At 47.5% G+C, this 24252-nt stretch overlaps 1 protein-coding gene across 2 annotated transcripts in view; it reads left to right on the plus strand.

Annotated features, from left to right (window-relative positions):
- LOC100496429 (histone H3.v1-like) overlaps window positions 1-24252 on the plus strand; it is a 48184-nt gene that overhangs the window by 18452 nt on the left and 5480 nt on the right. For both annotated transcript variants that reach the window (XM_031900432.1, XM_031900433.1), the window contains 10 exons: window positions 1245-1270; window positions 1637-1688; window positions 4502-4518; window positions 10042-10132; window positions 10295-10311; window positions 11946-11985; window positions 13315-13331; window positions 19084-19201; window positions 21329-21351; window positions 22325-22346. In XM_031900432.1, the coding sequence (XP_031756292.1) occupies window positions 1245-1270; window positions 1637-1688; window positions 4502-4518; window positions 10042-10132; window positions 10295-10311; window positions 11946-11985; window positions 13315-13331; window positions 19084-19201; window positions 21329-21351; window positions 22325-22346 (423 nt within the window). The remainder of the gene's footprint in view (window positions 1-1244; window positions 1271-1636; window positions 1689-4501; window positions 4519-10041; window positions 10133-10294; window positions 10312-11945; window positions 11986-13314; window positions 13332-19083; window positions 19202-21328; window positions 21352-22324; window positions 22347-24252) is intronic.

Genomic DNA, 24252 nt, shown 5'->3' on the forward strand with positions numbered 1-24252 from the left:
CATTTGGTCTACAGGTCAATGAATGTATTGTAATGGGTTCTAGGTAGACCTGTCAGTAGAGGATCATACAGGTATAGGACCCATTATCCAGAATGCTTGGGACCAAGGGAGTTCTGGATAAGGGGTCTTTCTGTAATTTGGATCTCCATACCTTAAGTCTACTAAAAAATCAATAAAACGTTAAATAAACCCAATAGGGCTGTTCTGCCCCCAATAAGGGGTAATTATATCTTAGTTGGGATCAAGTACAGCTACTGTTTTATTATTACAGAGAAAAGGGAATCATTTAACCATTAAATAAACCCAATAGGGCTGTTCTGCCCCAATAAGGGGTAATTATATCTTAGTCGGGATCAAGTACAGGTACTGTTTTATTATTACAGAGAAAAGGGAATCATTTAACCATTAAATAAACCCAATAGGGCTGTTCTGCCCCAATAAGGGGTAATTATATCTTAGTCGGGATCAAGTACAGGTACTGTTTTATTATTACAGAGAAAAGGGAATCATTTAACCATTAAATAAACCCAATAGGGCTGTTCTGCCCCAATAAGGGGTAATTATATCTTAGTTGGGATCAAGTACAGGTACTGTTTTATTATTACAGAGAAAAGGGAATCATTTAACCATGAAATAAACCCAATAGGGCTGTTCTGCCCCCAATAAGGGGTAATTATATCTTAGTTGGGATCAAGTACAGGTACTGTTTTATTATTACAGAGAAAAGGGAATCATTTAACCATTAAATAAACCCAATAGGACTGTTCTGCCCCAATAAGGGGTAATTATATCTTAGTTGGGATCAAGTACAGGTACTGTTTTATTATTACAGAGAAAAGGGAATCATTTAACCATTAAATAAACCCAATAGGGCTGTTCTGCCCCCAATAAGGGGTAATTATATCTTAGTTGGGATCAAGTACAGGTACTGTTTTATTATTACAGAGAAAAAGGAAATCAGTTTTAAAATTCGGAATTATTTGATTAAAATGGAGTCTATGGGACACGGGCTTTCCGTAATTTGGAGCATTCTGGATAACGAGTTTCCAAATAATGGATCCCATGCCAATGTGGTCCTCCCATGATGGGATTTTTAACCTGGGTAATTGTCAGACAGATATCAGGGTGACTGGAGGGCGGCTCACCAGTCACCCTGATATCTGCAGCTTTTATTGGAGGCTTTCAGCAGGTTTGTTATTGTCTTTGCAACAATGATTTTTATCTCTGATATGTTCTTTCCTCAGGAACCGGTTCTGGAAATGTGGCTGCGGTACTGTATCTAAAATGGATTTTATATTGACTTATTATTATTATTATTGTACCAACTGTTAGATAGATTATCTAGAATGGCAGCTCCCACCTACAGAAATATTATATTATTACCCTGGGAATTAAGAAAAATGTAAAAATTCAACTTATTTTACTCCTTGTCCTGATATCTATATTGAATTTTTGAATCTAAGGCCAGGGAGCAGTAGGAGCTGGAGAAGGGCCCAAGGGGTCGTTTACACAGACCCAGAGCAAGGGACACAAAGGACACAAAGGACACAAGGGTCCCTAAGTACACTGGGACTGCTATATACTGTATATTCCAAAATGTTTGTAAACAAAAAAATGTTTCCCCTTTAATTTTCAGGGGTTAAGTAGTGGAGGCAGCAACGCCGGCAATGCCGGCAACACTGGAAAAGGTGAGAAGCGACACAGAGAATGTACCTTGAGTAGCTCCCAATAAGCAGGGGGCAGACTGGGCCAGCGGGGCACTGGGAAAAATGCCACCAGTGGGCCCCCGCAGCCCCCACTAATCCAGTCCTGTCCCTCCACCAACTGTGGGCACTCATCTCATCTTCCCCCCATTGCGGCTACAAGGAGGGATAGCAGTACGTGTTGGTGGGGGGGTTGAGATTGGGCCTGGGGCGGGGGGGGGTTGACATTGGGCCTTGGGTGGGGGGGGTTGACATTGGGCCTGGGGTGGGGGGTCCCCTGGCAGCAGCCCCAGTGGGCCTCGGACACCCCAGTGTATGCTGGGGGATTAATAACATTGTACTCTGATTATTTCTCCTTTTTGCCATTTAGTGTTACTTTAATATTTCTACAAGGGTCATTAATGACTGCTATTGGACAAAGTTCACTGTGTTTTTTTACCCAGAATGCAGCATTCTAATTCCATTCCAAGTCAAAACTGCATGATTTCCAATGGCGTTGCTCTTTTTGGCTAAAAAATGACGCTTACGCCTCATTATGTGCTGCTTTTGGAATCTGCTGAGTTCCATTCCGCCAGGTCAGGTCTGTGGGACGGGCGATGCACTCGCCACAAGGTGTCACTGGCTGCCAACGTTAGAGCCTGTGGCCGGGAAGGAGTTTCGCTATTGGCGACTTAAAGAGCAAAACTGAGAATAAAGGGGTCCCAAGCACCTTCTCTCTCCAATGAGCCAAACAGGGCTCTAACCCAATATTCCATTGTGATTTATTGGATATATTCCACTTAAAACTGGGTTTCAAAGGTGTGAAATCTGATGGGACTGCTCTGGTTGATGCAGAATCCAGCCAATCACTGTCAGTCGTGTCATATCCCCGCATTCTGACATCACCACCCACCCTCTAAATGTCATGATCTTCTTCCCTGTCATCAGTTCTGGCCCCAATGTCAACCAAACCCCTGTCTGGGTTGTCAAGGGAACAAAAATGGCAAACATAAACAAGACTATAAGGTGTATCTGAGAGACACTAGGGGGCACTAAAGGGCACCCCTGGAAAAGGGGGCAGTTTAAATTATTACCTTTCCTAGGGCCTTTGCCTTATATTATAGGCCTGTCATTGGGGGAGATACTGTTGTTTATTGCACTTCCATTGGCTCTAATTTATATCCCTCTTCACAAACCAGTGGGATAACTAGATGCTACTGGGCCCCACAGGCTCCTGGACCACCCCAGCAACCACAGGGTCTGCTTCTTTTGTAGTTACGTCCTGACACAAACCATATATATATATATATATATACACACACAAGAGCCTGTAAATTATATCCTTATAAACGGAGATTAGTGATGTCATCAGTTATAATTGGTGCTTCAGTGAGTCACATGACTCACTGAAACTTGTGTATTATAAGAAATGACGTACCCTCCCTGCACAGTTACACCCCTGATCCGCCAAAAGTCCCTCCCTCTATCTTGTAAGACCCACCCCTAAATCCTGCCCACTAGGACATGTGTATGTGTGTGTATATAATGAATAATGTACCCCCCCGTTGTAAAATATAAGGGTATTAGAAGTCACCTTGGAGTTCCATAACCTGTATAAAAAGCACTCAGCCTTTGGCCTTGTTCTTTTCTATGGTCATGAAACTACTTGGTGACCTATAATATTCTTATATTTTACAATGGGGGGTGGGGTACATTATTCACTATATTCACACACATACATGTCCCAGTGGTCAGGATTTAGGGGTGGGTCTTACACGACAGAGGGAGGGGCTTCGGGTGGACCAGGGCTGTAACTGTACGTGACCAAAGTGAATCTGCAGCATGACCTACTGTATAATAGCCAAATTTTCTAATGTTTGAGAGTTATTCGTAATGTATTTTCTAACATATAGCTGCTTATATTGGCAAGTGAAGGGCCAATTAACAGGTGGTAATCTTTTTAGCAGCTTGAGATAAAGGAAAAGGGATGGGGGAAGCAGTTTCCAGCTGGACTGCAGTAAAGGAAGGGGCAACAAATAATGGAGAACTCATTTCCTGTTCCTTCTGTGCAACTCCCTTGCCTTTCTATAGCTTTCAATGGGAGGCAGACTGGGCACTCCTGAATTGTTCCAAAAAGGAATACTCCCACACTACTTCCTGTTAGAGTTAGAGCTCCATTATTTCTGGTCATGTGATCTCTGAGGGAGCACACAACAGCTCATCACAAAATGGCTGCTCAAGGGAAAAGATGTAAAAGGGCAATATTTACTGATATATATACATATTCCAGTCCCAGGGGTGCCGCCGTGCACCCCTAATCTCCCCCCCTCCTTGCAGGGGCCCCTGTCCGACGTCCTTCCCTGAACATGCGTATGTGGAACGCGTCAGGGGAGGACATTGGAGGTCAGAGGAAGTGGCAATAGGGTCGGGTCTGGGCCACTGGGGCCCACCGGGTATTGTCCCGGCGGCCCAGTCTGACCCTGGTCCCATTGCTGAATGGCTGTCCAGTATTTCTCCATTCAGTCACTTTAAATGACAATTCAGCAAGACGCTGGCCCGGGGGAAGTCTCGGAACCATGCAGCGGCAGGCTATTAGCAACCCGGGATGGGAAAGCAACAGAGAAAACAGTAATGGGTTTGATCTTATTCCTCTAGTGACAGGTTCACTTTGAGCCCATTATCAGCTCTCTGGCTCACACCATAAGGCAGCTAGTTAAATAAAGGACATAATTGCACTGCTTTCAGATTGTGACCCCCGCAGCTATGACTATATCACCCATGTGACCACTCTCTCTCTCTTTTTTCTTGTATTTTAACAGGAGACAAGAATACCAAGGTAGGGCCACCCAGAGCATTCCCGTCTCTTTGAAAATATCCATATAATGGCTTGACAGGGGAGAGGCCTCGTTTATAAACAGCTCAGGGGAGCAAAGAGCAAAAATGGGAGCAATTTTGACCTCAGTAGCCATTAGTATTTGCTCTGTGGTGTTCCAGTGTCATGTAGCCACTAGTGGGCGTAAGTGATCGTGGCGACTACTGTGACTGAGAAGCAATAAGCAAATAAGCAAATGTACATAACGCAGTCTTCAAATAAGTTCAGTTTTACCTTAAAGGGGTTGTTTACCTTTGGATTAACTTTTGGTATGTTGCTGCTTAGTTAGTTGGAATTAGTTAGCTTTAGATCCAGCAACTCTCCAGTTTGAAACTTCAGCATCTACCTGGTTGCTAGGGTACAAATTACCCTAGCATCCAATCAGTGGTTCAAATGTGAAAGGGGGATGTGAATAGGAGAGGGGCTGGATAAAAACATAGTAAAAAATAGTAACAATAAAATTGTAGCCTCAAAGAGCTATAGCACCTTGGCTGCCGGCAGGCCCGGACTGGCAACCTGTGGGTTGTGGCAAATGGCAGAGGGGCTGCTGTAAGATGCCATAGGCAGTCACTATTTATTGGGCTGGGGGGGCTGTTTGTGCCTCTGGGTACTGGGAATGCCAGGGGGGCTGTAAGGTGCCATAGGCAGTCACTATTTATTGGGCTGGGGGGGCTGTTTGTGCCTCTGGGTACTGGGAATGCCAGGGGGCTGTAAGGTGCCACAGACAGTCACTATTTATTGGGCTGGGGGGGCTGTTTGTGCCTCTGGGTACTGGGAATGCCAGGGGGCTGTAAGGTGCCACAGACAGTCACTATTTATTGGGCTGGGGGGGTTGTTTGTGCCTCTGGGTACTGGGAATGCCAGGGGGGCTGTAAGGTGCCACAGACACTCACTATTTATTGGGCTGGGGGGAGGGGCTGTTTGTGCCTCTGGGTACTGGGAATGCCAGGGGGGGCTGTAAGGTGCCACAGACAGTCACTATTTATTGGGCTGGGGGGCGCTGTTTGTGCCTCTGGGTACTGGGAATGCCAGGGGGCTGTAAGGTGCCACAGACACTCACTATTTATTGGGCTGGGGGGGGCTGTTTGTGCCTCTGGGTACTGGGAATGCCAGGGGGGGCTGTAAGGTGCCACAGACAGTCACTATTTATTGGGCTGGGGGGGGGGGCTGTTTGTGCCTCTGGGTACTGGGAATGCCAGGGGGGGCTGTAAGGTGCCACAAACAGTCACTATTTATTGGGCTGGGGGGGGGCTGTTTGTGCCTCTGGGTACTGGGAATGCCAGGGGGCTGTAAGGTGCCACAGACAGTCACTATTTATTGGGCTGGGGGGGCTGTTTGTGCCTCTGGGTACTGGGAATGCCAGGGGGGCTGTAAGGTGCCACAGACAGTCACTATTTATTGGGCTGGGGGGGCTGTTTGTGCCTCTGGGTACTGGGAATGCCAGGGGGCTGTAAGGTGCCACAGACAGTCACTATTTATTGGGCTGGGGGGGCTGTTTGTGCCTCTGGGTACTGGGAATGCCAGGGGGGCTGTAAGGTGCCACAGACAGTCACTATTTATTGGGCTGGGGAGGCTGTTTGTGCCTCTGGGTACTGGGAATGCCAGGGGGGCTGTAAGGTGCCACAGACAGTCACTATTTATTGGGCTGGGGGGGCTGTTTGTGCCTCTGGGTACTGGGAATGCCAGGGGGGCTGTAAGGTGCCACAGACAGTCACTATTTATTGGGCTGGGGGGGCTGTTTGTGCCTCTGGGTACTGGGAATGCCAGGGGCTGCTGTAAGGTGCCACAGACAGTCACTATTTATTGGGCTGGGGGGGCTGTTTGTGCCTCTGGGTACTGGGAATGCCAGGGGGGCTGTAAGGTGCCACAGACAGTCACTATTTATTGGGCTGGGGGGGCTGTTTGTGCCTCTGGGTACTGGGAATGCCAGGGGGGCTGTAAGGTGCCACAGACAGTCACTATTTATTGGGCTGGGGGGGCTGTTTGTGCCTCTGGGTACTGGGAATGCCAGGGGGGCTGTAAGGTGCCACAGACAGTCACTATTTATTGGGCTGGGGGGGCTGTTTGTGCCTCTGGGTACTGGGAATGCCAGGGGGGCTGTAAGGTGCCACAGACACTCACTATTTATTGGGCTGGGGGGGCTGTTTGTGCCTCTGGGTACTGGGAATGCCAGGGGGCTGTAAGGTGCCACAGACAGTCACTATTTATTGGGCTGGGGAGGCTGTTTGTGCCTCTGGGTACTGGGAATGCCAGGGGGGCTGTAAGGTGCCACAGACAGTCACTATTTATTGGGCTGGGGGGGCTGTTTGTGCCTCTGGGTACTGGGAATGCCAGGGGGGCTGTAAGGTGCCACAGACAGTCACTATTTATTGGGCTGGGGGGGCTGTTTGTGCCTCTGGGTACTGGGAATGCCAGGGGGGCTGTAAGGTGCCACAGACAGTCACTATTTATTGGGCTGGGGGGGCTGTTTGTGCCTCTGGGTACTGGGAATGCCAGGGGGGCTGTAAGGTGCCACAGACAGTCACTATTTATTGGGCTGGGGGGGCTGTTTGTGCCTCTGGGTACTGGGAATGCCAGGGGGGCTGTAAGGTGCCACAGACAGTCACTATTTATTGGGCTGGGGGGGCTGTTTGTGCCTCTGGGTACTGGGAATGCCAGGGGGGCTGTAAGGTGCCACAGACAGTCACTATTTATTGGGCTGGGGGGGCTGTTTGTGCCTCTGGGTACTGGGAATGCCAGGGGGGCTGTAAGGTGCCACAGACAGTCACTATTTATTGGGCTGGGGGGGCTGTTTGTGCCTCTGGGTACTGGGAATGCCAGGGGGGCTGTAAGGTGCCACAGACAGTCACTATTTATTGGGCTGGGGGGGCTGTTTGTGCCTCTGGGTACTGGGAATGCCAGGGGGGCTGTAAGGTGCCACAGACAGTCACTATTTATTGGGCTGGGGGGGCTGTTTGTGCCTCTGGGTACTGGGAATGCCAGGGGGGCTGTAAGGTGCCACAGACAGTCACTATTTATTGGGCTGGGGGGGGACTGTTTGTGCCTCTGGGTACTGGGAATGCCAGGGGGGCTGTAAGGTGCCACAGACAGTCACTATTTATTGGGCTGGGGGGGCTGTTTGTGCCTCTGGGTACTGGGAATGCCAGGGGGCTGTAAGGTGCCACAGACAGTCACTATTTATTGGGCTGGGGGGGCTGTTTGTGCCTCTGGGTACTGGGAATGCCAGGGGGGTGTAAGGTGCCACAGACAGTCACTATTTATTGGGCTGGGGGGGCTGTTTGTGCCTCTGGGTACTGGGAATGCCAGGGGGCTGTAAGGTGCTACAGACACTCACTATTTATTGGGCTGGGGGGGCTGTTTGTGCCTCTGGGTACTGGGAATGCCAGGGGGGCTGTAAGGTGCCACAGACAGTCACTATTTATTGGGCTGGGGGGGCTGTTTGTGCCTCTGGGTACTGGGAATGCCAGGGGGCTGTAAGGTGCCACAGACAGTCACTATTTATTGGGCTGGGGGGGCTGTTTGTGCCTCTGGGTACTGGGAATGCCAGGGGGGTGTAAGGTGCCACAGACAGTCACTATTTATTGGGCTGGGGGGCTGTTTGTGCCTCTGGGTACTGGGAATGCCAGGGGGCTGTAAGGTGCTACAGACACTCACTATTTATTGGGCTGGGGGGGGGCTGTTTGTGCCTCTGGGTACTGGGAATGCCAGGGGGGCTGTAAGGTGCCACAGACAGTCACTATTTATTGGGCTGGGGGGGCTGTTTGTGCCTCTGGGTACTGGGAATGCCAGGGGGCTGTAAGGTGCCACAGACAGTCACTATTTATTGGGCTGGGGGGGCTGTTTGTGCCTCTGGGTACTGGGAATGCCAGGGGGGTGTAAGGTGCCACAGACAGTCACTATTTATTGGGCTGGGGGGGCTGTTTGTGCCTCTGGGTACTGGGAATGCCAGGGCCTATTCTGAATCCCAGTCCAGACCTGGCTGCCGGGGTCAGAGACCCCCTTTTAAAAGCTGGAAATAGTCAAAAGAGGAAAGCAAATAATTAAAAAACAAGAAGTAAAAAATGAAGGCCATTTTTATTTGCTAAGAACTGACCATTCTATATCGTACTGAAAGTTAACTTAACGGCGAACCACCCCTTTAAGCTTTGTACCTACACACACACACAGAAAATGACTTGGTGATAAGTAAAAAGCACAAATGGAAGGCTTGTGAGACCGACATGTGGCATCACACACACACACATTAAGGGGTGCAAAATCCTGCCCTCGGTGTTCATTCAAAAAATGAACTACTCTGTCTGAAGTTTCTTAATTTCCTTTCCCTTCCACCCTCCCCTCCCTCCCTCCCTCCCTCCCCTCCCTCCCTCCCTCCCTCCCCTCCCTCCCTCCCTCCCTCCCTCCCTCCCTCCCCTCCCCTCCCTCCCTCCCTCCCTCCCTCCTCCCCTCCCCTCCCCTCCACCCTCCCCTCCCTCCCTCCCTCCCTCCCCCTCCCTCCCTCCCTCCCTCCCTCCCTCCCTCCCTCCCCTCCCTCCCCTCCCTCCCTCCCTCCCTCCCCTCCCTCCCTCCCCTCCCTCCCTCCCCTCCCTCCCTCCCCTCCCCTCCCTCCCTCCCTCCCCTCCCTCCCCTCCACCCTCCCCTCCCTCCCTCCCTCCCTCCCTTCCCACCTCCCTTCCCACCTCTTTTCCCACCTCCCTTCCACCTCCCTTCCCACCTCCCCTTCACCCTCCCTTCCCACCTCCCCTCCATCCCTCCCTTCCCACCTCCCTTCCCACCCTCCCTTCCCACCTCCCCTCCCACCTCCCTTCCCACCTCCCCTCCACCCTCCCTTCCCACCTCCCTCCACCCTCCCTTCCCACCTCCCTTCCCACCTCCCTTCCCACCTCCCCTTCACCCTCCCTTCCCACCTCCCCTCCACCCTCCCTTCCCACCTCCCTTCCCACCTCCCTTCCCACCTCCCCTCCACCCTCCCTTCCCACCTCCCCTCCATCCCTCCCTTCCCACCTCCCTTCCCACCTCCCCTCCCTCCCTCCCTTCCCACCTCCCTTCCCACCTCCCCTTCACCCTCCCTTCCCACCCTCCCCTCCCTCCCTCCCTCCCTTCCCACCTCCCCTCCCTCCCTCCCTTCCCACCTCCCCTCCATCCCTCCCTTCCCACCTCCCTTCCCACCTCCCCTTCACCCTCCCTTCCCACCTCCCTTCCCACCTCCCCTCCCTCCCTCCCTTCCCACCTCCCCTCCCTCCCTTCCCACCTCCCCTTCACCCTCCCTTCCCACCTCCCCTCCACCCTCCCTTCCCACCTCCCTTCCCACCTCCCCTCCCTCCCTTCCCACCTCCCTTCCCACCCTCCCCTCCACCCTCCCTTCCCACCTCCCTTCCCACCTCCCCTCCACCCTCCCTCCCTCCCCTCCACCCTCCCTTCCCACGTCCCTTCCCACCTCCCTCCCTTCCTTCCTCCCTCCCTCCTTTCCTTCCTTTCCTTTCTTAACAGGTATCCAAAGAGGAAACTGAGGAGGAAACTGAGGAGGAAACTGAGGAGGAAACTGAGGAAGAAACTAAGGAGGAAGTGAAACCGTTGTCAGGTGCCTTTACTATTTTAAATAGCTTCTCTGTAACACACATATATATATACTGTATATTAACCCCCAAATATATCAACTTATCTTTATATGCAGTAAAAACATACTGGTATTATCCCACCCAGTATTTCAGTGTTTGACATATTTATTCATTTATTTTTATAGGAACAGGAACTGCTAAGGTAGGTATTTGAGCTATCGCCAATACTGCTGAATCCTACTTAGTATAATAATAGGGAAACAGGGCTGCCATAGTTTTATGGTATCTCTCTGTACAGGCTATGAGCAAACTTAGGGGGCTGTTCCTGCTGAATTGTGCTTAGTACAGGGGAATCCCTATGCTGCCATAGTTTTATGGTATCTCTCTGTACAGGCTATGAGCAAACTTAGGGGGCTGTTCCTGCTGAATTGTGCTTAGTACAGGGGAATCCCTATGCTGCCATAGTTTTATGGTATCTCTCTGTACAGGCTATGAGCAAACTTAGGGGGCTGTTCCTGCTGAATTGTGCTTAGTACAGGGGAATCCCTATGCTGCCATAGTTTTATGGTATCTCTCTGTACAGGCTATGGGCAAACTTAGGGGGCTGTTCCTGCTGAATTGTGCTTAGTACAGGGGAATCCCTATGTGCCATAGTTTTATGGTATCTCTCTGTACAGGCTATGAGCAAACTTAGGGGGCTGTTCCTGCTGAATTGTGCTTAGTACAGGGGAATCCCTATGCTGCCATAGTTTTATGGTATCTCTCTGTACAGGCTATGAGCAAACTTAGGGGGCTGTTCCCTATATCTATAACTGGGAGTCATTACAGGAGCATCGTTACTTGCAGGACAAACAATTAGTGAGGCAGAGCCTTCGTTAGGTGAATATCCCATTTCATTAGCGTCTCATCTCTCCTTTGAGAAACAATTAGCCCTCGTTTCCCATCGACAGAAACACAATAGGGAAAAGCTAAAAGGTGTTTACCCTCCCCTCTATCTGCGGCCAGACATAATGTGCTGTATAATATGATTATTCATTTCATTGTTACAGGAATTACATTTATTATTGTGAGATTATTCAGTCCTGAGAAATATGATATATACTGCTGATATATATATGTGTTTCTGCCGGCACCGTAATGGCTTCTCTGTATTCATACGCCCTCGTGGTGAATAATCTGGCACCTAATGTGTTATTTCCCATGAGCATCCCCCAATGGCCCCCACTGCCTTCACACCGCCCCCCCCCCTGCAAGGGCCCCCAACACCTTCTGACCCCCTCCACCGAACGCGCCTAAATGAAACTTACCTACGGCACGTCGGGGGAGGGAGACTGAAGGATCGCGGGAGCGCCCCGGGGGTTCAGGTCTGGGCTGCCAGGGCCCACGGCGGCCCAGGCCGACGCTGTATATACTGTATACAATATAACAGCCACAATACAAGGTGATTATTAATTATCTCAGAGTCAAATGACATGGCAGCTCAGAAATCAGTGCAGTCTGCATCAGAATTTATTAACCAGTCCTGTAGCATCAGCTTCTATGGTACATGAACCTCACTTTCTGCTTGATGATTTCCCACACCCCCTAAGTTAGCTCCTCCCCCAGAGCCCACTGAGCATGTGCAGTGCCACTGACACACAAAAGATGGCCTAACAAGATCCAAGATGGGGGGCTGCTGGGGGCAACTGGGAAGGCCTGTTTCATTACCATAGAATAGAATGACTTACTCTCTTTAGAGAGAGATACCTTGTGCATGTGTGAGGTTGGTACTTGGTTAGTACCACCTTCCCTTTGTATCTGCTGTACATTAACTGCACATATATTTTCCATTCAAAGGAAACTGAAGAGGAGAGCGAGAGTGAAGAGGAGCCCGGAGGTGAGCATGCTTTATAGGCAGTTGGGTTAACTAAAGGGGAAGCAGACCCTTCATATACCAGTCCCTCATCCAAACCACTCCCTGGTTGCTAAGGTAACTTGGACCCTAGCAACCAAATAACTGCTGAAAGCTCCTGAACCGAAAATGAAATAACTGAAAAACTACAAATGATAAAAAATGAGGACCCATTGCAAATTGTTTTAGAATATTACTCTCTACATCATACCAAAAGTTACTGTAAAGGTGACACTGCAAATGCTGTGTGGCGGGTATTCCCATTGTATTTCATTGTGCCTGTTTGTACAGGTATAGGACCTGTTATCCAGAATGCTCGGGACCAAGGGGTCTTTCCGTAATTTGGATCTCCATAACTTAAGTCTAATCAAAAAACAATAAAACATTAATTAAACTCAATAGCATCCTATTGGGTTTAATTAATATTTTATTGTTTTTTTTGCATCCAATAAGGGGTAATTATATCTTAGTTGGGATCAAGTACAGGTACTGTTTTATTATTACAGAGAAAAGGGAATCATTTAACCATGAAATAAACCCAATAGGGCTGTTCTGCCCCCAATAAGGGGTAATTATATCTTAGTTGGGATCACGTACAGGTACTGTTTTATTATTACAGAGAAAAGGGAATCATTTAACCATGAAATAAACCCAATAGGGCTGTTCTGCCCCCAATAAGGGGTAATTATATCTTAGTTGGGATCAAGTACAGGTACTGTTTTATTATTACAGAGAAAAGGGAATCATTTAACCATTAAATAAACCCAATAGGGCTGTTCTGCCCCCAATAAGGGGTAATTATATCTTAGTTGGGATCACGTACAGGTACTGTTTTATTATTACAGAGAAAAGGGAATCATTTAACCATGAAATAAACCCAATAGGGCTGTTCTGCCCCCAATAAGGGGTAATTATATCTTAGTTGGGATCAAGTACAGGTACTGTTTTATTATTACAGAGAAAAGGGAATCATTTAACCATTAAATAAACCCAATAGGGCTGTTCTGCCCCCAATAAGGGGTAATTATATCTTAGTTGGGATCAAGTACAGGTACTGTTTTATTATTACAGAGAAAAGGGAATCAGTTTTAAAATTCTGAATTACTTGATTAAAATGGGAGACGGGCTTTCTGTAATTCGAAGCTTTCTGGATAAAGGGTTTCCGGATAAGGGATCCCATACCTGTATTAGCAAGAGGTTGAATTTGATCTCCTCATTCCCAATAGACAATATCCTTCAGCCATTTAATGACTGTATAACCTTCTTATCATTCTATTTAATTGCTCACTATCCTATTTATTGTCTTTGTTGCAGAACATTCACACAGCAAGGTAGGCCTTATCTCATAAGGTTGGCCATAGCCATATCATTGCCATGAAGTTGATCTATCAAGCTGCCCAGCCTCTCTTTCTCTCAGTCTGTGACCTGACTGGATGGACAGGTAGGAAATGATAAATCCTTGCCTTCTGCACGTGCCAGGGTTCAGAAGACAATTGTTCTACCCTAGTCCTACCTGGTAAACACTGGGGCTGGTATGGAGATACTCCAGGCATCACCCTGTAGACCAGGGGTCCTCAACCTTTTCTTGCCTGTGAGCCACATTGAAATGTAAAAAGAGTTGGGGGGCAACACAAACATGAAAAATGTATCTGGAGGTACCAAATAAACCTTCTTTGAGGCCACTGGGAGCAGCATCCAAGAGGTTGGTGAGAAACATGTTGCTCCTGAGCCAATGGTTGGGGACCACCCCTGTAGACCCTTCTGCTGGTTGGGTGGAAGGGTTATCTCAATATAGTTTGGACTGCCAACTCCTACTTCTGTTCTTGTTGCTGGGTCATCAGTTTAACCAAGGTAACCTGTTCTGAATTTGACTTCAAGACCTAGGTTCTAGCACAGGTGTCCTCAAACTATGGCCCCCCAAGGTCATTTACCCAGCCCCCGCTCCTGCTGCGTCCTCACCCCTGGCTACTACATGTCTGCCTTCAGCGTGGTCCTCTGCCCCAGCAAATCACGTCACTGCGTCCCACTGGCCGATGCTAATGGCACAGTGTCTTTAGCTTGGGCCGGTTGGGCTGAGGACCACATGGAGGCAGACAGGTAGTAGCCAGGGCCGCAAACTGTTGTCCGGCCCCCCAACAGTCTGAGGAACTGTGAACTGGCCCCCTGTTTGAAAAGTTTGAGGACCCCTGCTCTAGCATGTAGGGGGTTATAGCCTTGGTCCTTTCAGACACTTCTCACCCAACCATGAGAGGTTATAGGTTGGTTTATATTAGTTTTTTTAGGACAATGAATGAGTGGGGTATCTGCATCCCCCCGGCAGCCTTCCCCTTGGCTCGACATTTCATTATAAACCCAAAGGATCTGCCTAAGAACTATAAATAGGAGCTAAGCTCCGCCACTGGAACAAGACGATCTGATTTTCATATTTGCCGTGCATGATCTAGCAGCCTTTTACTGTAATTAAATCTCTTGGAGCCTTATTGAGATTATTGAAACATAATTCATACAAATTGGCAGTTTGGTAAAACAGGGCTGACTAAAACTCCAGGGTGAGTAGCCCCTGGTCTCTCAGCACGTCTTGGCACTCGAGGGGGTTATTCTGCCGCTATTGTTTAGGAACAAGGGCAGGGAGGTCTGTGTAAGCCTGAAACAATACGATGATACCTTAAGGTCCTGAAAAGAAAAAATAATAGACATACGTATCATAGGCTGAAATTGTCCTCCTCCATCCCCCAAGCGCCTCACCACTACACCTTAAAACCCTATATAAGTGGATTGGCGGTGGGATAGCTAATGGAAATAGTAAGAACTTTTTCTCCCCAACTCCAGTGAAGGTATTTCTGGCTCAGTTGCACTGCTTGCCTTGTCTAAAGGTGGCCATTCATGCACCTAAGATGGGCGCTATTGGGCTAGGGCAGTGCTGTCCAACTTCTGCGGTGCCGAGGGCCTGAATTTCTCTAGCATACATGGTGGAGGGCCACTAATGGAAGCCAGTTTTGACCACTCCCCCTTTTGAAACCACACCCACTTCAAACCACACCTATTTTATCACAATGGTGGTAGCACAGCAAAATCCCAAATGCTTGGTCCTTACTGTGGGGATATCAACCATCATTCATATGTGAAAGAATTATGTTATGTCATATTAAGATATACCCTTAAATTCCATATGCCTCCTCCTCCCCTGTGGATAGCACAGCAACCCCCAGTACACCTAAGTACACCTTAGGGACCATTTAATGGCTATTTCCAACTGCTAACAAACTCCCACAACAAAACTCTGACAGGTTGCTGCCTGTGTGTGCCATACTCTACCTGCCCTTAGCTGCCTGTGTGTGCCATGCTCTGCCTGCCCTACCCTTCCTGTGTGTGCCATACCCTCCCTGCCCTATGCTGCCTGTGTGTGCCATACTCTACCTGCCCTATGCTGCCTGTGTGTGCCATACTCTGCCTGCCCTATGCTGGCTGTGTGTGCCATACTCTGCCTGCCCTATGCTGCCTGTGTGTGCCATACTCTACCTGCCCTATGATGCCTGTGTGTGCCATACTCTGCCTGCCCTATGCTGGCTGTGTGTGCCATACTCTGCCTGCCCTATGCTGCCTGTGTGTGCCATACTCTACCTGCCCTATGCTGCCTGTGTGTGCCATACTCTGCCTGCCCTATGCTGCCTGTGTGTGCCATACTCTGCCTGCCCTATGCTGCCTGTGTGTGCCATACTCTACCTGCCCTATGCTGCCTGTGTGTGCCATACTCTGCCTGCCCTATGCTGCCTGTGTGTGCCATACTCTGCCTGCCCTATGCTGGCTGTGTGTGCCATACTCTACCTGCCCTATGCTGCCTGTGTGTGCCATACTTTACCTGCCTATGCTGCCTGTGTGTGCCATACTCTGCCTGCCCTATGCTGCCTGTGTGTGCCATACTCTGCCTGCCCTATGCTGGCTGTGTGTGCCATACTCTACCTGCCCTATGCTGCCTGTGTGTGCCATACTCTGCCTGCCCTATGCTGCCTGTGTGTGCCATACTCTGCCTGCCCTATGCTGGCTGTGTGTGCCATACTCTACCTGCCCTATGCTGCCTGTGTGTGCCATACTTTACCTGCCCTATGCTGGCTGTGTGTGCCATACTCTGCCTGCCCTTAGCTGCCTGTGTGCCATGCTCTGCCTACCCTATGCTCCCTGTGTGTGCCACACAGGCAGCATATTCCAGGCAGTACCTACATAGGTACCTACAGTACGTCTATGAAGATTTTCATTCATCCAGGTCATGGTATATCTAGTATAAATAAATTTAAAGCAACTGGACTTGTTTGGTAATCATTGAAGACGTTTCACTACTCATCGGAGCAGCTTCTTCAGTTCAACTGACTGGTATGGGAAGTCCTCAGCATATATACTCTTCCACTAACCCAATCAATGATTACCAAACAAGTCCAGTTGCTTTAAATTTATTTATACTAGATACCTACAGTACCTATGTCTGAGGTGTGAACAGGGGAACAATGGGGGTGATTACAGGCTGAGCCTGAGGTGTGAACACTGCAGGGGTTGAACAATACAGGTATTAAAAGGTGTGAACAACACAGGGGATTACATTTTTAAACAATACAGGGGGATTACAGCCTGAATCTGAGGTGAGAACCATGCAGGGGGGGCAGTTAATCTCAGTACTGATACCATTTAAATCTTACACAAAGGTAAGCCATCAAAGCAGCCAGACAGGTGGGGGGCCACACAGAGGGGGGTCGCGGGCCACCAGTTGGACAGCACTGGGCTAGGGTATAGGTTAGCTCTCCTAGTAGGAGATTTGCTCTTCTAGATACCCCTGAAAGCCCAGCTAAAAGGTCAATGAGTACAAGATTAGCTCTTCAAGATAGCCATTAGACCCAGGACAGCATCAATGAGCCAATGCGGTCCCCCGATCGAGATCTGGCTAAATCAAGGGTCTTAATCTGCCTGTGTATGGCCATCTTAAGCCATTGTCTTGGGTTTAGTGGCCGTGATCTTCCATACCCCCTTGTATTAAATGTCCTAAGGCAGTGGTTTTTTCTTGCTGCAAACCCACTCTGGAGAACTAACCTTTGTTGTGGGAAACCCCTTAGCTCATACCAAGGTTACAAATATACTAATTGACCTTCTAGTTGGTCCTTAAGTGCTATCTAGAAGAGCATATCTCCTGAACTTCTAGCTGGGCTTTCATGGCTGTCTTGAAATCAAATCTTATACTCATTGACCTTTTAGCTGGGCTTTCAGGGGTATCTAGAAGAGCAAATCTCCTACTAACTGACCTTCTAGATGGGCTTTCAGGGCTGTCTTGGAGATCAAATCTCATACTCATTGACCTTTTATCTGGGCTTTCAAGGGTATCTAGAAGAAGAAAAAAATGTTATACTAACTGACCTCCTAGCTGGGTTTTCAGATTTATCTAGAAGAGCACATTTCATACTAGCTGACTTAGGTCGGTTTTTAGGGGTATCTAGAAGAGCAAATCTCCTACTAACTGACCTTGTAGATGGGCTTTCAGGGGAATCTAGAAGAGATAATGTCATACTCATTGAACTTTTAGCTGGGCTTTCAGGGGTATCTAGAAGAGCAAATCTCCTACTAACTGACCTCCTAGATGGGCTTTCAGGGGTATCTAGAAAAGCTAATCTCATACTCATTGACCTTTTAGCTGGGGTTTCAAGGGTATCTAGAAGAAGAAAAAATGTTATACTAACTGACCTCCTAGCTGGGTTTTCAGATTTATCTAGAAGAGCAAATTTCCTACTAACTGACCTTCTAGATGGGCTTTCAGGGCTGTCTTGGAGATCAAATCTTATACTCATTGACCTTTTAGCTGGGCTTTTAGGGGTATCGGGAGAGCAAATCTCCTACTAACTGACCTTCTAGATGGGCTTTCAGGGCTGTCTTGGAGATCAAATCTTATACTCATTGACCTTTTAGCTGGGCTTTTAGGGGTATCGGGAGAGCAAATCTCCTACTAACTGACCTTCTAGATGGGCTTTCAGGGCTGTCTTGAATAGCTGGGCTTTTAGGGGTATGTAGAAGAGCAAATCTCCTACTAACTGACCTCCTAGATGGGCTTTCAGGGCTGTCTTGAAGAGCTAATCTCATACTCACTGACCTTTTATCTGGGCTTTCAGGGGTATCTAGAAGAGCAAATCTCCTACTAACTGACCTCCTAGATGGGCTTTCAGGGCTGTCTTGAAGAGCTAATCTCATACTCATTGACCTTTTAGCTGGGCTTTCAGGGGTATCGGGAGAGCAAATCTCCTACTAACTGACCTTCTAGATGGGCTTTCAGGGCTGTCTTGAATAGCTGGGCTTTTAGGGGTATGTAGAAGAGCTAATCTCCTACTAACTGACCTCCTAGATGGGCTTTCAGGGCTGTCTTGAAAAGCTAATCTCATATTCATTGACCTTTTATCTGGGCTTTTAGGGGTATCGGGAGAGCAAATCTCCTACTAACTGACCTTCTAGATGGGATTTCAGGGCTGTCTTGAAGAGCTAATCTCATATTCATTGACCTTTTATCTGGGCTTTTAGGGGTATCGGGAGAGCAAATCTCCTACTAACTGACCTTCTAGATGGGATTTCAGGGCTGTCTTGAAGAGCTAATCTCATACTCATTGACCTTTTATCTGGGCTTTCAGGGCTGTCTTGAAGAGCTAATCTTATACTCATTGACCTTTTAGCTGGGCTTTCAGGGGTATCGGGAGAGCAAATCTCCTACTAACTGCCCTCCTAGATGGCTTTCAGGGCTGTCTTGAAGAGCTAATCTCATACTCATTGACCTTTTATCTGGGCTTTCAGGGGTATCTAGAAGAGCAAACCTCCTACTAACTGACCTTCTAGATGGGCTTTCAGGGCTGTCTTGGAGATCAAATCTCATACTTTAGCCTTCAGTATTTCCAGTATGAGGTGTAAAAATCGGTTGGGGTTGTAGAGGAATCCCATGTAAAGAGGGTTAACAACAAGGGTTTCAAAAGTGAAGCTGAAAAATGGGATGGAGACGCCTTTAGAGACACAAACATTCCATGACAAAGAAATACTGATGGTTTTATTTCCCTTTTCGTAAAAAAGGAAGAAAAGAGTGAGGAGCACAAAGAATCAGAAGGACATGGGCAAGGAATAAACCCATTTAAATTGCCCGTGTCTGATGAGACAGAAGAAGAATCAGATGAGACTAAAGACAAAAAAGGTAAGTTCCCACAACTTAAAGGGGATGTAAACCCTGCTGCACAGCGCTGCTCAACCAGACTTTACTTTGCTGGACTACAAATCCCAGAATAATGTAACATATAATAAAAATCTCCACAGCCAGCGACTGCTTTAAAATGCGAAAAAACCCTCCAATGAGAATCCCAGCTGATCTGTATAAATCCGGCTCCATGTTCTCTGTTCCTGCAATTGGAGTTGGGAGCATTAAACCCAGTTTCCCAGCACTGAACAAGTCTGTCCCTTTATCCCCATGTCTGATTCCTGTGCCATATAATGAGGGGAAAATGCCATCATTATCTCTATATGTAAGGTACCAGCAAGGGGCCTGACACAGTGCTGGGAATCAGCATTCTCATTGGTCACTTCTTCTGCATTTATAATGACGTTTTTTATCAGTAGAATTCTCATTGGTGAATTTTCTTGCATCTATAATTATGTTTTTTGGCAACTTCTATAGCAAAACTAGGGGGCGCAGTGGGACAGCATCATGGCTGGGTTTGTATCCCCTGATCTCAGTTGTTGCCATGTACTTGGGAGTGGAACGCTAGGGGCTCTTAGTAACTTGTTGAGCAGAGAGCACTAGAGAACCTTGTGCATTGATCTTTGGGTCATAAAAAGAGTAGCAGAGCCCCCCAGGTTAACATACAATGAGCACCAGAGTAAAAGAGATCCCCAAGTTGACATACAGGGGAAGTAAAGTGAAAGAGATCCCCAAGTTGACATACAGGGTCAGTAGAGTGAAAGAGATCCCCAAGTTGACATACAGGGTCAGTAAAGTGAAAGAGATCCCCAAGTTGACATACAGGGTCAGTAAAGTGAAAGAGATCCCCAAGTTGACATACAGGGTCAGTAGATTGAAAGAGATCCCCAAGTTGACATACAGGGGTCAGTAGAGTGAAAGAGATCCCCCAAGTTGACATACAGGTCAGAAGTGAAAGAGATCCCCAAGTTGACATACAGGGTCAGTAAAGTGAAAGAGATCCCCAAGTTGACATACAGGGTCAGTAAAGTGAAAGAGATCCCCAAGTTGACATACAGGGTCAGTAGAGTGAAAGAGATCCCCAAGTTGACATACAGGGTCAGTAGAGTGAAAGAGATCCCCAAGTTGACATACAGGATCAGTAGAGTGAAAGAGATCCCCAAGTTGACATACAGGGTCAGTAAACTGAAAGAGATCCCCAAGTTGACATACAGGGTCAGTAGAGTGAAAGAGATCCCCAAGTTGACATACAGGGTCAGTAAGTGAAAGAGATCCCCAAGTTGACATACAGGGACAGTTAGAGTGAAGAAGATCCCCCAAGTTGACATGCAGGGTCAGTAGAAGTGAAAGAGATCCCCAAGTTGACATACAGGTCAGTAGAGTGAAAGAGATCCCCAAGTTGACATACAGGGTCAGTAGAGTGAAAGAGATCCCCAAGTTGACATACAGGGTCAGTAGAGTGAAAGAGATCCCCAAGTTGACATACAGGGTCAGTAGAGTGAAAGAGATCCCCAAGTTGACATACAGGGACAGTAGAGTGAAAGAGATCCCCAAGTTGACATGCAGGGTCAGTAGAGTGAAAGAGATCCCCAAGTTGACATACAGGGTCAGTAGAGTGAAAGAGATCCCCAAGTTGACATACAGGGACAGTAGAGTGAAAGCGATCCCCAAGTTGACATGCAGGGTCAGTAGAGTGAAAGAGATCCCCAAGTTGACATACAGGGTCAGTAGAGTGAAAGAGATCCCCAAGTTGACATGTAGGGGCAGTAGAGTGAAAGAGATCCCCAAGTTGACATACAGGGGCAGGAAAGTGAAAGAGATCCCCAAGTTGACATGTAGGGAGCACTAGAGTAACAGAGACTCTCAAGTTAAAATAGAGGGAACACTAAAGTGACAGATTGCACTAGAGTGACAAGGACCCCCAAGTTAACATACAGTGAGCGCTAGAGTGGCAGAGACCCCAAAATTATCACACAGCGAGCATTAGAGTGATAGAGACCCTCATGTTTACATAAAAATATACGGTATATACACATATTTTTACTGAACTAACTGTGAGTATGCATGAAAAGTGTGTAAATGTAGACCTATTATGCCTTTATAAACACTATTTTCTCTATCTTCCAGTTGTACCTTTTTCAGGAGGAAAGGTAATTATATTTAGGCATAATACAGCCATGATTAAAAGTCTGATAAATGGTAGCAACCTTCTCAATTGCTTTAGAATCCCCACCTCCATAACCAACTGTGGTTTGTTAGACTGTCAAATGGGTGGAAAATCTTTCGGTAGAAGATTCGGCACAAATGTTGAGGCATTTAGTGATCATATTTTTTCCAAGATATAAAAAACTGTTACTATGAATGCATGTTATAGCAACAGCACCACCTGCTGGTCACTCTCCAAACATAAAGTGGTCAAGGACATTGATGAGGAAGTCGTCAGGAGAAAGAGGGCTGATCTGATGTTCCTCTGGTTAGGAAAGATGTGATGAAAGTTTTCTGAGGTTTCTAATGTTTCTCCAAACCAGAAGAACATCAGACCAGCCCTCTTTCTCCTGACAACTTCATCGACAATTTTTAAACAATACACACAACATCCAGAAGATTGAGAGATAGGTTATATAAGTAAGTACACTGGTAAAATCTCCTTAATCCCTTCCCCCACATTCACCCTAATTCATGCAAGGTCAGTGACCATCAACTCCAGCTGCTCTAGAACCGCAAGGCCCAAGTGCTTGTGCAAGGACTGGAGAACCAAAGTTATCTAGAGGTTCTAGACCCCTGAGGAAGCTAATGATACCTGCAAATGTCAGAGCATCAGGTTTGTTACTCCCAATGTCTTTCTTAGACTCCTAGTGAATAAAACCATATCCTGAGACAGAGGACTTCAGTCTCCCTTTTATTGGTCATGGTCCCCTTTAGCTCACATCAAGTTTAGAAATGTATGAGAACATGGGCATTCTTCTATAGATTCATGGATCATCAAAACAGTAAATAAGCTATGACCCTCAAATTATAGCCAAACTGACCTTTAACTGCTTTGAGAGCCAGTAGGCAGGCCACCTCCACCTTGTGGGAACCACGTCCAAAGGAAACTCATTTTATTTTATTCTCTTCTCACAGGATGAAAAGGAATGCACAGAAGGTTTGTTAAGGAATTCTGTTTAACTAGTTCTTGCTTTTTTTCATAAAGATGAGCTATGTTGGGAGAAGGTTCTAGTTTCTCGTTTTGGTCAATCCTCTATCCAATCCATTTTGGCCAGTCCAATCCTCCATTTGTCCCCTCTATTTGGCCATGAGAAAGAAGGCAGCACAGGAACACAGGGGATTCTGTTTAACTAGTTCTTGTTTTTTTCATAAAGATGAGCTATGTTGGGAGAAGGTTCTAGTTTCTTGTTTTGGTCAATCCTCTATCCAATCCATTTTGGCCAATCCAATCCTCCATTTGGCCCCTCTATTTGGCTATGAGAAAGAAGGCAGCACAGGAACACAGGGGATTCTGTTTAACTAGTTCTTGTTTTTTTCATAAAGATTAGCTATGTTGGGAGAAGGTTCTAGTTTCTCGTTTTGGTCAATCCTCTATCCAATCCATTTTGGCCAATCCAATCCTCCATTTGGCCCCTCTATTTGGCCATGAGAAAGAAGGCAGCACATGATCACAGGGGATTTTGACCTAGAGTTCCATCCCTGTTAAAATGGCAGGGTAGAAATGCTACACCTTATGGGCCCATGTTCCAGCCCGAGGTGACTTTAGAAGTGAAGATCTGTCCCTCCAAAGATGCCCTCAGCAACTTAGCTTCTATGATAGACAAACCTTATTTTAGACTTGATGATTTATGAGCACACTGAGCATGTGCTGTGCCACTGACCTAGAAAGATCCAAGAAGGGGAGCTCCCATGGACATCTCTGAAGGCCTGGATCCTTACTGTTATAGAGCTGTGGAACCTCTGGGCTGCAGATGTATGTTTAGATTATTTAGGCTACAGTTCTCCTATTATGGGGATTATGGAGACGCCTTTCAGCCTTGTCCTTCTATCTTTTTGTTCATTCAAGAAGCAATTCTGTGCTTGGGATTTAAGCAGCTGCTATTTCTCTAAAGGAAAATATGTGAAATTCTCTTCCGCTGGCAAATTGGAAGCCGCACAAATCCCTCACAGACACACGTCCCGCTAATCCTTTCAATTAGACTCATCTTGTACCTGAGTGAGCGGCGGCGTAATGAGCCGGAACGCTCCGCAGGTCTCTCCACTGAAGGACGGATCAGTACCCCATTGTACTGCGGTTTATGATAAAGACCCGGGTTCATAAATATTGATTGAAATACGTTTGTCGAGAGGGTAATTTGATTTATGAAGCTTTTTAGCTTTCTACTGGTCCCACCTGTTTTTCTTTAAAGGGCAAGTAGAATTGTTTTTTTCTAAAATGGTTTAGATTTAGTAAAGGTGGCCATACACCTTGAGATCCGCTCGCTTGGCCACCTACGGGTGGGGGATATCGGGCGAATCCAGGCTAATTTGGTCGTTTGGCCCTGGGGCCAAACGATCGAATTATAACGACGGGTATGGGCAAAGTTGGTTTGGGGGGACTGCATCAACGAGCCAATGCGGTCCCCGATCCGACTAGATTTTTTAACCTGCCCGATTGATATCTGCCCGATTTCAGGCCAGATATCAGTCAGGCAGGCCTGTCGTTAGTGCCCCTAAATGGCCCGATTAGCTGCCGAATCTGTCTAAGGGACCCATATCAGCAGCTAGAATCAGCCCGTGTATGGCCACCTTAAGTGTCTGCCTCTTCTCTGGAAGAAATCAGGGTGCACTTCCGTTGCTTACAAGGGGCTCTCAGAATTCAGAGGGACCCCGAACACTTAGATTGAGATCTAACTTGGGTTATTGGAGTGAAATATATAGGAACCAGCATTTGGAACTGGTATCTCTGGCTCCGGCTTCCATTCACCCTTAAACCTTAAGGGACAGATCTAGACTACTGCCCTTCCATATACTGTCCTGGGGGTTCCACGTGGTTCTTTTTGCCACAAGAGAGACACTCCTAG

Source organism: Xenopus tropicalis, chromosome 4, assembly GCF_000004195.4.
Source record: "Xenopus tropicalis strain Nigerian chromosome 4, UCB_Xtro_10.0, whole genome shotgun sequence".
NCBI lineage: Eukaryota > Metazoa > Chordata > Amphibia > Anura > Pipidae > Xenopus > Xenopus tropicalis.